Source organism: Anabrus simplex, chromosome 1 (assembly GCF_040414725.1).
Source record: "Anabrus simplex isolate iqAnaSimp1 chromosome 1, ASM4041472v1, whole genome shotgun sequence".
NCBI lineage: Eukaryota > Metazoa > Arthropoda > Insecta > Orthoptera > Tettigoniidae > Anabrus > Anabrus simplex.
In genome coordinates, this window is record NC_090265.1 from 1,194,338,237 (window position 1) to 1,194,351,305 (window position 13,069).

General features: G+C 38.6%; 1 protein-coding gene across 2 annotated transcripts in view; it reads right to left on the reverse strand.

Annotated features, from left to right (window-relative positions):
- Uck (Uridine-cytidine kinase) overlaps positions 1-12,610 on the reverse strand; it is a 426,265-nt gene extending 413,655 nt beyond the window's left edge. For both annotated transcript variants that reach the window (XM_067151412.2, XM_067151421.2), the window contains exon 1: positions 12,394-12,610. In XM_067151412.2, coding sequence (XP_067007513.1) covers positions 12,394-12,543 — 150 coding nt within the window. In that variant the 5' untranslated portion in view covers positions 12,544-12,610. The remainder of the gene's footprint in view (positions 1-12,393) is intronic.
- Positions 12,611-13,069: the final 459 nt, after the last annotated feature.

The following is a 13,069-nucleotide window of genomic DNA, read 5'->3' on the forward strand; positions in this document are numbered from 1 at the left end:
TGATTCCCATAGGGAATCTGAAATATTTGTCCTGAATGAGCAAATTTATAATACCAATACCAATGTCCAATAACGGACCATTTATATTGGTATTACATACCACTTAGTCGAGCAGCTCTTCTTCTTTCTCTCAATTCTTCCCAACCCAAACATTGCAACATTTTTGTAATGCTACTCTTTTGTCGGAAATCACCCAGAACAAATCGAGCTGCTTTTCTTTGGATTTTTTCCAGTTCTTGAATCAGGTAATCCTGGTGAGGGTCCCATACACTGGAACCATACTCTAGTTGGGGTCTTACCAGAGACTTATATGCACTCTCCTTTACATCCTTACTACAACCCCTAAACACCCTCATAACCATGTGCAGAGATCGGTACCCTTTATTTACAATCCCATTTATGTGATTACCCCAGTGAAGATCTTTCCTTATATTAACACCTAGATACTTACAATGATCCCCAAAAGGAACTTTCACCCCATCAACCCAGTAATTAAAACTGAGAGGACTTTTCCTATTTGTGAAACTCACAACCTGACTTTTAGCCCCGTTTATCAACATACCATTGCCTGCTGTCCATCTCACAATATTTTTGAGGTCACGTTGCAGTTGCTCACAATCTTGTAACTTATTTATCACTCTATAGAGAATAACATCATCCGCAAAAAGCCTTACCTCCGATTCCACTCCTTTACTCATATCATTTATATATATAAGAAAACATAAAGGTCCGATAACACTGCCCTGAGGAACTCCCCTTTCAACTATTACAGGGTCAGACAAAGCTTCACCTACTCTAACTCTCTGAGATCTATTTTCTAGAAATATAGCAACCCATTCAGTCACTCTTTTGTCTAGTCCAATTGCACTCATTTTTGCCAGTAGTCTCCCATGATCCACCCTATCAAATGCTTTAGACATGTCAATCGCGATACAGTCCATTTGACCTCCAGAATCCAAGATATCTGCTATATCTTGCTGGAATCCTACAAGTTGAGCTTCAGTGGAAAAACCTTTCCTAAAACCGAATTGCCTTCTATCGAACCAGTTATTAATTTCACAAACATGTCTAATATAATCAGAAAGAATGCCTTCCCAAAGCTTACATACAATGCATGTCAAACTTACTGGCCTGTAATTTTCAGCTTTATGTCTATCACCCTTTCCTTTATACACAGGGGCTACTATAGCAACTCTCCATTCATCTGGTATAGCTCCTTCGGCCAAACAATAATCAAATAAGTACTTCAGATATGGTACTATATCCCAACCCATTGTCTTTAGTATATCCCCAGAAATCTGATCAATTCCAGCCGCTTTTCTAGTTTTCAACTTTTGTATCTTATTGTAAATGTCATTGTTATGATACGTAAATTTTATTACTTCTTTGGCCTTAGTCTCTTCCTCTATCTTGACATTATCCTTGTAACCAACAATCTTTACATACTGCTGACTGAATACTTCTGCCTTTTGAAGATCCTCACATACACACTCCCCCTGTTCATTAATTATTCCTGGAATGTCCTTCTTGGAACCTGTTTCTGCCTTAAAATACCTATACATACCCTTCCATTTTTCACTAAAATTAGTATGACTGCCAATTATGTTTGCCATCATGTTATCCTTAGCTGCCTTCTTTGCTAGATTCAATTTTCTAGTAAGTTCCTTCAATTTCTCCTTACTTCCACAGCCATTTCTAACTCTATTTCTTTCCAGTCTGTACCTCCTTCTTAGTCTCTTTATTTCTCTACTATAATAAGGTGGGTCTTTACCATTCCTTACCACCCTTAAAGGTACAAACCTGTTTTCGCATTCCTCAACAATTTCTTTAAACCCATCCCAGAGTCTGTTTACATTTTTATTTACCGTTTTCCACCGATCATAGTTACTTTTCAGAAACTGCCTCATACCTGCTTTATCAGCCATATGGTACAGCCTAACAGTCCTACTTTTAAGATCTTCCTTTCTATCACATTTATTTTTAACAACCACAAAAACAGCTTCATGATCACTAATACCATCTATTACTTCAGTTTCCCTATAGAGCTCATCTGGTTTTATCAGCACCACATCCAAAATATTTTTCCCTCTGGTTGGTTCCATCACTTTCTGAATTAGCTGTCCTTCCCATATTAACTTATTTGCCATTTGTTGGTCATGCTTCCTGTCGTTCGCATTTCCTTCCCAATTGACATCTGGCAAATTCAGATCTCCCGCTACAATCACATTTCTTTCCATGTCGTTTCCCACATAGCTGACTATCGTATCAAATAATTCCGAATCCGTATCAGTGCTACCCTTTCCCGATCTGTACACTCCAAATATATCAAGTTGCCTATTATCTTTAGAAATGAGCCTTACACCTAGAATTTCATGTGTCTCATCTTTAACTTTTTCGTAGCTTACAAATTCTTCTTTCACCAGAATGAAAACTCCCCCTCCCACCTTTCCTATCCTATCTCTACGATACACACTCCAGTTACATAAAATCAGCTTCATGGTCCGTATCGCACTTCAATAGATTCACAATTAAGTATTTATTTATTTTCCACCTAGTCGATACAATGATTGCTTAAGGCAACTATTAATGGTCAAAAGTGGTACATGTTTCGTATATTATCAACATCTTCAGCCACATAACACTGTTTAGATGAAAAATATATAAAATTGTCAAAGTAATGCTTTAGATGAAGTGTCCTTAAAATTAACATAAGATTGACAAGATTCTTATGTTAATTTTAAGGACACTTCATCTAAAGCATTACTTTGTCAATTTTATATATTTTTCATCTAAACAGTGTTATGTGGCTGAAGATGTTGATAATATACGAAACATGTACCACTTTTGACCATTAATAGTTGCCTTAAGCAATCATTGTATCGACTAGGTGGAAAATAAATAAATACTTAATTGTGAACACACTCCAGTGCCGTGAGAAAATTTCTGCATCCATTATATCATTTCTCAGCCATGATTCAACTCCTATTACAATATCTGGTAAATATATATCTATTAAATTACTTAATTCTATTCCTTTCTTTACAATACTTCTACAGTTCAACACTAACAATTTTATGTCATCCCTACTTGATTTCCAGTTCCCTGTTCCCTTATCACCGCTCCCTAGGCCATCCCGTTTCCCTGAATGTACCTCCCTATTACCCTTCCAAACAAATTTCCTAACTTATACGTACCACTGCGGTTTAAATGAAGGCCATCCGAGCGCAGATCCCTTTCTCCTACCCACCCATTAGGATCTAGAAATTTCACTCCCAGTTTCCCACATACCCACTCCATAGTCTCATTTAAATCCCCAATCACCCTCCAGTCAGTATCCCTCCTACACAGTATTCCACTAATAACAATCTCCGCTTTCTTAAACTTCACCCGTGCTGCATTTACCAGATCCCACACATCTCCAACTATGTTGGTACTTATATCAGCTTGCCTTATGTTGTTGGTACCAACAACAACAATTATACATTATACAGTTGTGTTGCAACCCTTGTAAGAAACTTAATATTTGATCTGTATTTACATAGTATTCAGGAGAATAGGAGAGGAATTATCCACCTTTCAATACAAAATTAAATGGAATAACTAAAAATGACACTGTTTCATATGTATGCTTCTTGGTGTATTGTTTAGTTATTCCATTTAATTTTGTATTGAAAGATGGATAATTCCTCTCCTAGTCTCTTGCATTACTTGTAAATGGATGAATGGTAGTGGTATAATATATTATACAAGACGGAAGGCTGCTTCAAACGTAGCTCCTCCAAGGTCACAGTAGGAACGGATTTTGACAACAGCAAGAATATGGGGAAGCTCCTTTATTATTAGCAAACGGCAATCAGCTTCAAGGTTCCGTAAATACCCCAATTTCAAGATTATGTAAGTTCAGAAACAAATAGCAACCACCTAGGAGGGAGTGAAAGAAGTGAACTCGTAACAATATTCAGGACAGTGTCAAAGGAAAGTCATACATTAAAAAAAAAAAAAAACTTTTTACTTGAAGAAAAGCAAAATATTTTAGTGAAAAAGTGCTGGAAACTTTTAAACAACAACTGTTCCAATGAATAGAAATAGTTTTTAAAATAGGCTAACTATAAGTATATCCATTCCATCTCATTTCACTAACCTATTTAATCACCACATTTTTAAAAATTCATTCTAATTCAATTCATATTTACATAATATTTAAGAAGAACAAGGTACCTGATTATAATGTACTTAAAGATAAACACTTAGTGAATCACCTAAGCTATATAAACAGCTGAAGATGTTCTAAAAAAAAAAAGAACGAAACATGTACCATGTGTAATTAATTTGCTAAAATGCAAATATAAGTATCAAAAAGGTGGAAGATTTTTATTGTTATAAGTCTTTGTAATGTCTAGTGTCCCGTGATTGCGCCACTCAGCACTGTCTGCTGCGAGTCAGCTGAATTGTGTGTCGTGAGCTCGCCGTTCCTGTGAATCTATTAGCTCGGACACTTGAATGAATTGATACACTGTTTCGAATCGTACAGTCAGTAGACAACACTAGCAGAGAGTATATCACTTCACTTCCTTCACTTCTTCCTTCTCCTCTCCACTTAAACTCACTCAATCCTATCATAGCTATATTCGCTTTCTTGATAGCCCACTAGTTAACACACTCCAGCATTTAACACATACCTTTGCGAGTAAAATGCTTGTAGAGGAGAGAGGTGTTCATTATGAATGCCAGGGTCCCACCAACCAACTTAAAAAATTACACTTATTCTTATAACCTAATGAAATATTTCACACATCATTGTTCATTTGTCGACCAGCTACTAGCAATGTCATTGGCTGCCATGACATCATTCCCAGAATTAAAAACTTACAGCTTCTGTAACCAATCTGTGCAGAATAAAAACACCAGCGAAAGCTCTGTTAATGGCTGTAACATATCTTTGTATATCCATGCCAATCTCTGTCATCTCTCCTTTTGAGAGGCTTTTTTCAATGGCAGCGGCACATACTGCCTGCATGGCAAAGAAAAAGGTATGGTAATTTAGTAGCTGTAACTTATCTTCACAAATCCATGCCAATCAATCTCTGTACTGGTAACATCCCTTTGAGAGACTTTTATTCTATGGTTGCGGCAAATACTGTCCGCACAGCAAGAAAAAGGAACACTGACAAGAACGTGCACACACATGTAAAAAGACATGAAGATGTCAGTGACACGAGGCTGATTAAAACTGACTGGATGTTATGGAGGTATAACTGTAGTTAACACATTCCACACATCACAAAGTCATGTTGAACTAAACCTTCCTTGCCCCTGCATTAGTTTCGCAACAGTTTGTAGCACCTGAAAACTCTCCTATCGACACTCTCATGAACTAACAACAAAATAGCATCGCCCTGTATCAGCACTCACCCTCCACTAATTCTCCACCTGTGATGTGTGGAATGTGTTAACTACAGTTGTACCTCCATAACATCCAGTCAGTGACACGAGGCTGATTAAAACTGACATCTTCACAATGTTATTATTATTATTTATTTTCCACCAATCATAGGTACAATTTATGGATGGTGAATGGAGAAAGGGCATAGCCCCACATACACGAAAGTGCCCCCATCACCACTTAAAATAACAATATTCAAATATACAATTACATTCTACATAATGTGCTTATATACAGTTACCGTATTTACAGGCATATTTACATACTACTCACAAGACATGGTCAACATTCAAGTAATTCTACACACTCTCTCTCTCATCCCCACATATACTTTAGCTAGCCCGGCTCACTCATACCCACATACAGTACAGTCTCACTCACTCGGGATCACAAACTTTCATCCGTCCTCTCACTCATACTGAAAATTCACACAGTAGAAAAATTATATTATGTACAGAAGGTTTCATTATATATACATCCTCTTTACCTCTTTACAAAATTTCTCTGGAGGTAGTTCTTTCATCTGTGGTGGGAGTTCATTCCACAGCCGAGCAGAACGATTAAAGAAGCCACTTTGATATGATACTGTTCTTGCAAATGGAGATAAAAGGGACACACCTCGACCTCTTTGAGCGGAACGATAGTTCAGCTGTAAGCGGTTGAAAGGGTTTATATGAATGTTACCCGAGAGGGATTTTCTCAGGAAAGCAATATCTATTTGTTTACAGAGGGATGTTATGGAGGGCAGTGACCTGGCTGTATTTAAATGACCATGTTGAGTAATTAATCATTCTGCTCGGCGTTGAACTCTCTCTAGTTTCGTCATGTTCTCCACTGTAGTAGGGTGCCAGGAAGGAAACCTGTACAACAGTATTGGCCATATTAATGACAAATAGGCTGTCTGAACTGCTTTCTTCCTGGCTCCCAGTAGAGATCTGCGGATGAATCCCAGGACTCTGTATGCTTTGCACCGTATTTCCTCTACACGCTTGTTCCATTTTAAATTGCTGCAAATGTGAATGCCAAGCAATTTTATTGAGGTGCAGGGCATCAAGTTTTTACCACATAGTGAAATTGGGTGTTGTAACTGTGATCGTGCTCTCGTTAAGCGTATATATTTACATTTCTGTACATTTATAGTCATTCTATTTATTTGGCACCACATTATCCAGATCTGACTGTAGCTTATTTACGTCGTTCTCATTGCATATGGCTCTGTAAATGATGGTGTCATCAGCATACTGTGCCATAGAAGACGATACACAACCTGACAGATCCAGTGTAAATATCGTGTACAGAAGCGGTCCTATCACACTTCCTTGAATCACGCCCGAGGTGACTAAGGTTTGTTCTGACCTGGCCCCACTGAACACAACGCTCTGCGTCCGACCTACCAGGAATGATCGAAACCATGCCAACAGTTTGCCTTGAATGCCGTACTTGTTAAGTTTTAACAACAGTCGTTGATGACGTACCTGATCAAAGGCCTTACTCCAGTTGAGAGTTATGCAATCCACTTGGGATATATTAGACTGGTCCAGGGAATGTTGCCACTCATCAATTACTGTTGTTAAAAGTGTAGTACAGGATTTCCCAGGAAGGAATCCATGTTGGTTGTTATTCAACAGGTTTCTCTCATTCAGAAAATCCAGCACATGTTTAACAATTAGGTGTTCCATGCATTTACATAAACCAGATGTAATTGAGACTGGGCGATAGTTGTCTACATTTTCCCTGTCACCATCCTTAAATACTGGAACGACATTTGCTTTCTTCCATTCTTCTGGCACAGTCCCACTATTCTCTGAAATGTTAAATATTGCACAAAGAGAAGGTGCTAATGCTTCTGCACAGCGATGGAGAATTCTGGCCGGCACGTTATATCTGGGCCGCTCGCAGCATGAGGTCTAGCTCTCCGGAGACTTGTTGCGACCTCGTTAGCAGTGAAGTACAAGCTAGTTAGGGGTGGAAACGGAGGGATTGTCCTTGTAGTGAACGTCTTCATCCTTGTCAGCCGTGAAGTTATTTTTAAATTTACTGTTAAACGTGTCTGCTATTTCTTGGGGAGAGGAAACTGATAGTCCATTGTACTTGAAAACGGATGGAGCACTGTTGCCGCTTTTGTTTCTGATGAAAGCCCATAGCTCTTTACTATTGGAACTAAGGCTATGAATATATGAACTGTAGGCATCACGGATTAATGATTTGAGTTTGTTCCTAGCCAGTCTGTACTTCTCCCACTTACTGTCAGTTAGGTTTTCCTTCCATTTCCTGTATAAACGATTTCTCTTTCGAATACCCGATGTTATCTCTTTAGTAAACAATGGAGTTTTTTGCTTATTAGAGATGGAAACTTTTGGCACAACTTGATCAACCCATTCAAAAAATACTTTTTTTCCAGTTTTCCCAGATCTCGTTGATATTTATATCGCTGGTGAAGGTCGTGAGGGGAATAGGAAATTTTTTCGATAGAAGAAAGAAAAGATCGTTCCAGTTAGTGCAGGAAAAATTATATATTGTTCTGGAGTGGAGTTTTGGAGAGGGTTTTCTGTAGGTCAAAGTTGTAATTATAGCTTGGTGATCACAAAATCCTGGTATTACGTCCAGGGACTGGACTGATGATGGAGAATGTTCTCTACTAGTTGCGCACTTCTCACAGTTTGCCCAGAATAAGAACTCTGCACTGCTTCTGACCAATACCCTAGCCTTTTTCAAGTCTGATTTAAAAGTGGCATTTTCAAGAAAGATCCATACAACTTACTGTAGAAAATTAAAGAAAACAGCTTCCTCTGAAGATTAGTGGCAGTACCCATATTCCACAATCATGGGTTCAAACCCTGTAGCTACAGGCCCTAGTTGAATTTCTGAAGGGTGGCAAAAATTCTAACAGGCACTCTATGTCATACTATGTCAGCATGTTAAAAGCCCAACTGGTGGCCGTGATCGTTAAGGCATCAAGTCTTGGTCTGAAACCAGGGTTAGCCGATTTGCTTCCCAATGGTGGAAAAAAAATTCACAATGAGAATGTCGTCTGGCAGGGTAGGAGAGGTCATGATATAAAATTTCTAATCACTGGAATGCGTTCCAAAAGCCCACATTCAATTCCAAACCTCCCCACAGAGTTCATTTGGTGCTGTTGATAGTGATCAGTTCGTCGGAAGGCAACATTAAGCCCTGAGCAGACCGCTTGGTGATATAAGGACAGGAGTAGGTTATGTAACAACAATGGATTTCACTCTCTCCCTACCTCATTATCACCATCATCATCTCACACCCAGAAGTGCAGGTTGCCCATGGGTGTCAAATACCTGCACCAAGCGAGCCAGAGGTGTCCTTGGACAATCCTGGCACTAAAAGTCATGAACTAAAGATTTTTTTTTTTTTTTTTTTGCTATTTGCTTTACGTCGCACCGACACAGATATGTCTTATGACGACAATGGGATAGGAAAGGCCTAGGAATTGGAAGGAAGCGGCCGTGGCCTTAAGGTACAGCCCCGGCATTTGCCTGGTGTGAAAATAGGAAACCGGAAAACCATCTTCAGGGCTGCCGACAGTGGGGCTCGAACCCACAATTTCCCGATTATTGGATACGGGCCGCACTTAAGCAACTGCAGCTATCGAGCTCGGTAACTAAAGATCTATGATGGCACATTTGATGTTTATCTAACATAGTTAATTACACGCATAAACCTCATGATAGTTCCGTAATGACTTAAAAAATTATGAAAACCAACTCTTACGACAAATTTGTATTATGTCTGCCTTTCAATACAATTTACACTATAATCTATATATTTTGTCAGTACATTGTTCAGAATGAAAAATGAATGGTATTTTTATATTGGTCGTGTCCACAGTAACAAAGATATGCACTTTATAATTTTCCGTCATTTCTGTCTGTATGTAACTTATGTACAGGCATCACGAAAAACAGGCTGAAGAGATTTTTATGAAAATCAGCATGTAAAATCGGGAAAGAGGCACTACAATCTAGGTTATAAATAATTTTATTACCGCTGAGTGAAATGGTAGTTCACGGGAAGTCCTAAAATTTAATTTTCAAATCAAAGAGAAATTTGGAAAGGGAATCACAGTCCAAGGAGAGGAAATCAAAACCTTGAGATTTGCCGATGATATTGTTATTTTATCTGAGACTGCAGAGGATCTCGAGAAGTTGCTGAATGGTATGGATGAAGTCTTGGGTAAGGAGTACAAGATGAAAATAAATAAGTCCAAAACAAAAGTAATGGAGTGCAGTCGAACGAAGGCAGGTGATGTAGGAAATATTAGATTAGGAAACGAAGTCTTAAAGGAAGTAGATGAATATTGTTACTTGGGTAGTAAAATAACTAACGATGGCAGAAGTAAGGAGGACATAAAATGCAGACTAGCACAAGCAAGGAAGAACTTTCTTAAGAAAAGAAATTTGCTCACTTCAAACATTGATATCGGAATTAGAAAGATGTTTTTGAAGACTTTCGTGTGGAGCGTGGCATTGTATGGAAGTGAAACATGGACGATAACTAGCTCAGAAAGAAAGAGAATAGAAGCTTTTGAAATGTGGTGTTACAGAAGAATGCTGAAGGTGAGATGGATAGATCGAATCACGAATGAAGAGATACTGAATCGAATTGGTGAGAGGAGATCGATTTAGCTAAATTTGACCAGAAGAAGAGATAGAATGATAGGACACATCTTAAGACACCCAGGACTTGTTCAGTTGGTTTTTGAAGGAAGTGTAGGTGGTAAGAACGGTAGGGGTAGACCAAGGTATGAATATGACAGGCAGATTAGAGCAGATGTAGGATGCAATAGTTACGTAGAAATGAAAAGATTAGCACAGGATAGAGTGGCTTGGAGCGCTGCATCAAACCAGTCTATGGACTGATGACTCAAACAACAACAACCATACTATGATAACAGAATTCATGAATTATGAAGATTATTATAAATTTTAAAAAATCATAAAAGAATAATCCCTTGAAGAATACCGATCGCTTGAAGAATAAGACAAGAGGAGTCATGAAAGAACTAACGATCTTTACACTAGATGCCCTAACACCACGGAGTTGGAAGAAAAATAAATGTGAAGGCCTACAATATCAAAAGCTCATAAAATTGATCAACATTGGCCATTGTTTGTTGTGATGTGCTTTGACTCTTCTGCTGCAACTGATTTGCGATAGATGAGATTATTGCTGCGTCCCGAGTAAAACAGCCTGCCTGACTGGTGGGAGTTGGATAACTTTCTTTGTTTTAGCATGCAATTCATCTCGTTCATAAATTTCCTGATTGGTGCATAACACACTGGTTCATCTTAGTTTTCCTGCTATTCGATCCCTACTCTGAGGCGCTGATTGGAATGAGTAGTGTGAAAACTTAAACGGAATACAGCAGAGGAGTGTTCATGGCTGTCTACGGCTGCTCATTCCGTAGCAAAGCATAGGCACAGGCACATCAGCTGGTTGAATAATAAATTCAGTCATATGAAAGCATTTTTATCTACCAGTATAGCCTATGTCTCCATCCTTAGCTAGCTAGTAAACTTAACAAATGACAACTTAAATGTTACTAGAAAAGTATAAAAACATTATTTGGCCCTACATGAAATAATGATGATGTGCTGTATGTGTATGTTATGATGTTAAAAAAATGTTCATTAAAAGTGACTATTTTGAGAGTCCTCTTGTAACTATCATAATAATGAATAGACAATGATTCAGTATAAAGTGAGTGTTATAAAGACCTATTGTTGCATTCTTGATACACAATTTAAAAATATATTTTGACAACATTCACAACATGGTTAAATTAAACCTCAGCCTCAGGTCACCCAAAAAGAAGTTCCAATTACGCTGCCATCAGGCACGCAGCCCAAGTAGAGCCAAATTAAAATTTATCCACATGGTATGTGCCCGACCATAGTTAAATGTACCATTATTTTACCTTTTTTATATATCAGTTTAGGGGAGCCTCCGTGGCTTAGGCGGCAGCGCGCCGGCCTCTCACCGCTGGATTCCGTGGTTCAAATTCCCGCCACTCCATGTAAGATTTGTGCTGGACAAAGTGGAGGCGGGACAGATTTTTCTCCGGATACTCCAGTTTTCTCTGTCATCTTTCATTCCAGCAACAATCTCCAATATCATTTTATTTCATCTGTCAGTCATTAATCGTTTCCCCAGAGGAGTGCGACAGGCTTCGGCAGCCAGCACAATTCCTATCCTCGCCGCTAGATGGGGGCTTCATTCTTTCCATTCCTGACCCGGTCGAATGACTGGAAACAGGCTGTGGTTTTTCATTTTCAAATATCAGCTTAGCAACTAGAAGTAATAAGGAAGTGGTATTGTTTGGAGAGAATACAAATTTCATAAAGAGGTCTGGAATGTGTGGCTTTTAATGAACTGCACTTTGAACAACTCCCTACAACACAAGTGGATACACATTATGAAACACAGTTACTGTTGATGTCCAGTACCACATATCAATCATAATCCTAGCTCCTCCCCTACTATCTCCAGAATCATATGCCATGGCCACTGTAAGAAGAGCCAACTTCTGGAGATACTCCCTGCAAAAGCAAAATGTTGCCAAGGAGTAATAGGACTGGAACAGTTCCCCTCCTTTCCTCTCTCTAACCACACTGATGTCTGCTGCTGGCTATTGAAAAAAAAGAACATACATCATAGGAAAATATTCTAGTCACTGAGCAAAACTTAGTAACTGCTGGAAAAAACCTATATTTTTAACTGAATATGTTCCGAAATGCAGTCAATGAGGGGCAAATAATTAAACAAAGCTAATATGGCCCTCTCCACTAACCCACCCATTAAACAACCGCAAATTGTACGCTCCAGTCAGCATGACAGGTCTGAAAAAGTTAATGGTAAGGTAGCACTGACTTCACAGATTATATCGGAATAAAAAATACTCTAAAACACTACTGACTTACTTTTCCACTTGCAGTGCCTCCAGCAACTCCAATAAGAAATGGAGTTTTTCCCTCAACTCCATTGATTTTTCCATTGAAACGTGCTATCGGTTCACTAACTTTACGTATCGCAGATGTTGGATGTTCAGCCATAACTGACTTACGGGACATTTTTTTCCAAGTTACGCATAAAAGTCACTCATAACACATTTATACAGTACTGCACTAACCAACACAATCCTCTATGGATTATATTTAAACGAAATCTCTATTCTTTTATTTCCATACAAATCCAAAGAGCTTACAATTGAGCAAGGGAACAGAAAGAATATACATACAAAGAAGAAGACGGCAGACACATTGGACTGGTAACACTGTCTATTGACTCAAAACACGAAGATGCGGACAGAAACCAGAGCAGGAACGACCAGTTGAAATATGTGTAGATATTGGCAGTAACCAGCAACCACTGACATCTGCAGACCAACTGGACGAAACACAACAGACCAAAGATCCCACTGACAGACGGAGCCTAAAGGCACATGACGGCCGAACACCGAAGACAGACGCAAACACAAAAATGGAAAAATAAATCAAGGAAAAAGTAAACCACCAGATACAAATTATGATAGAAAACCTCTCAAACAAAATCAGAAAGCTGATTAAAGATTAAATTAAAAACGCAATGCTGCAGGAT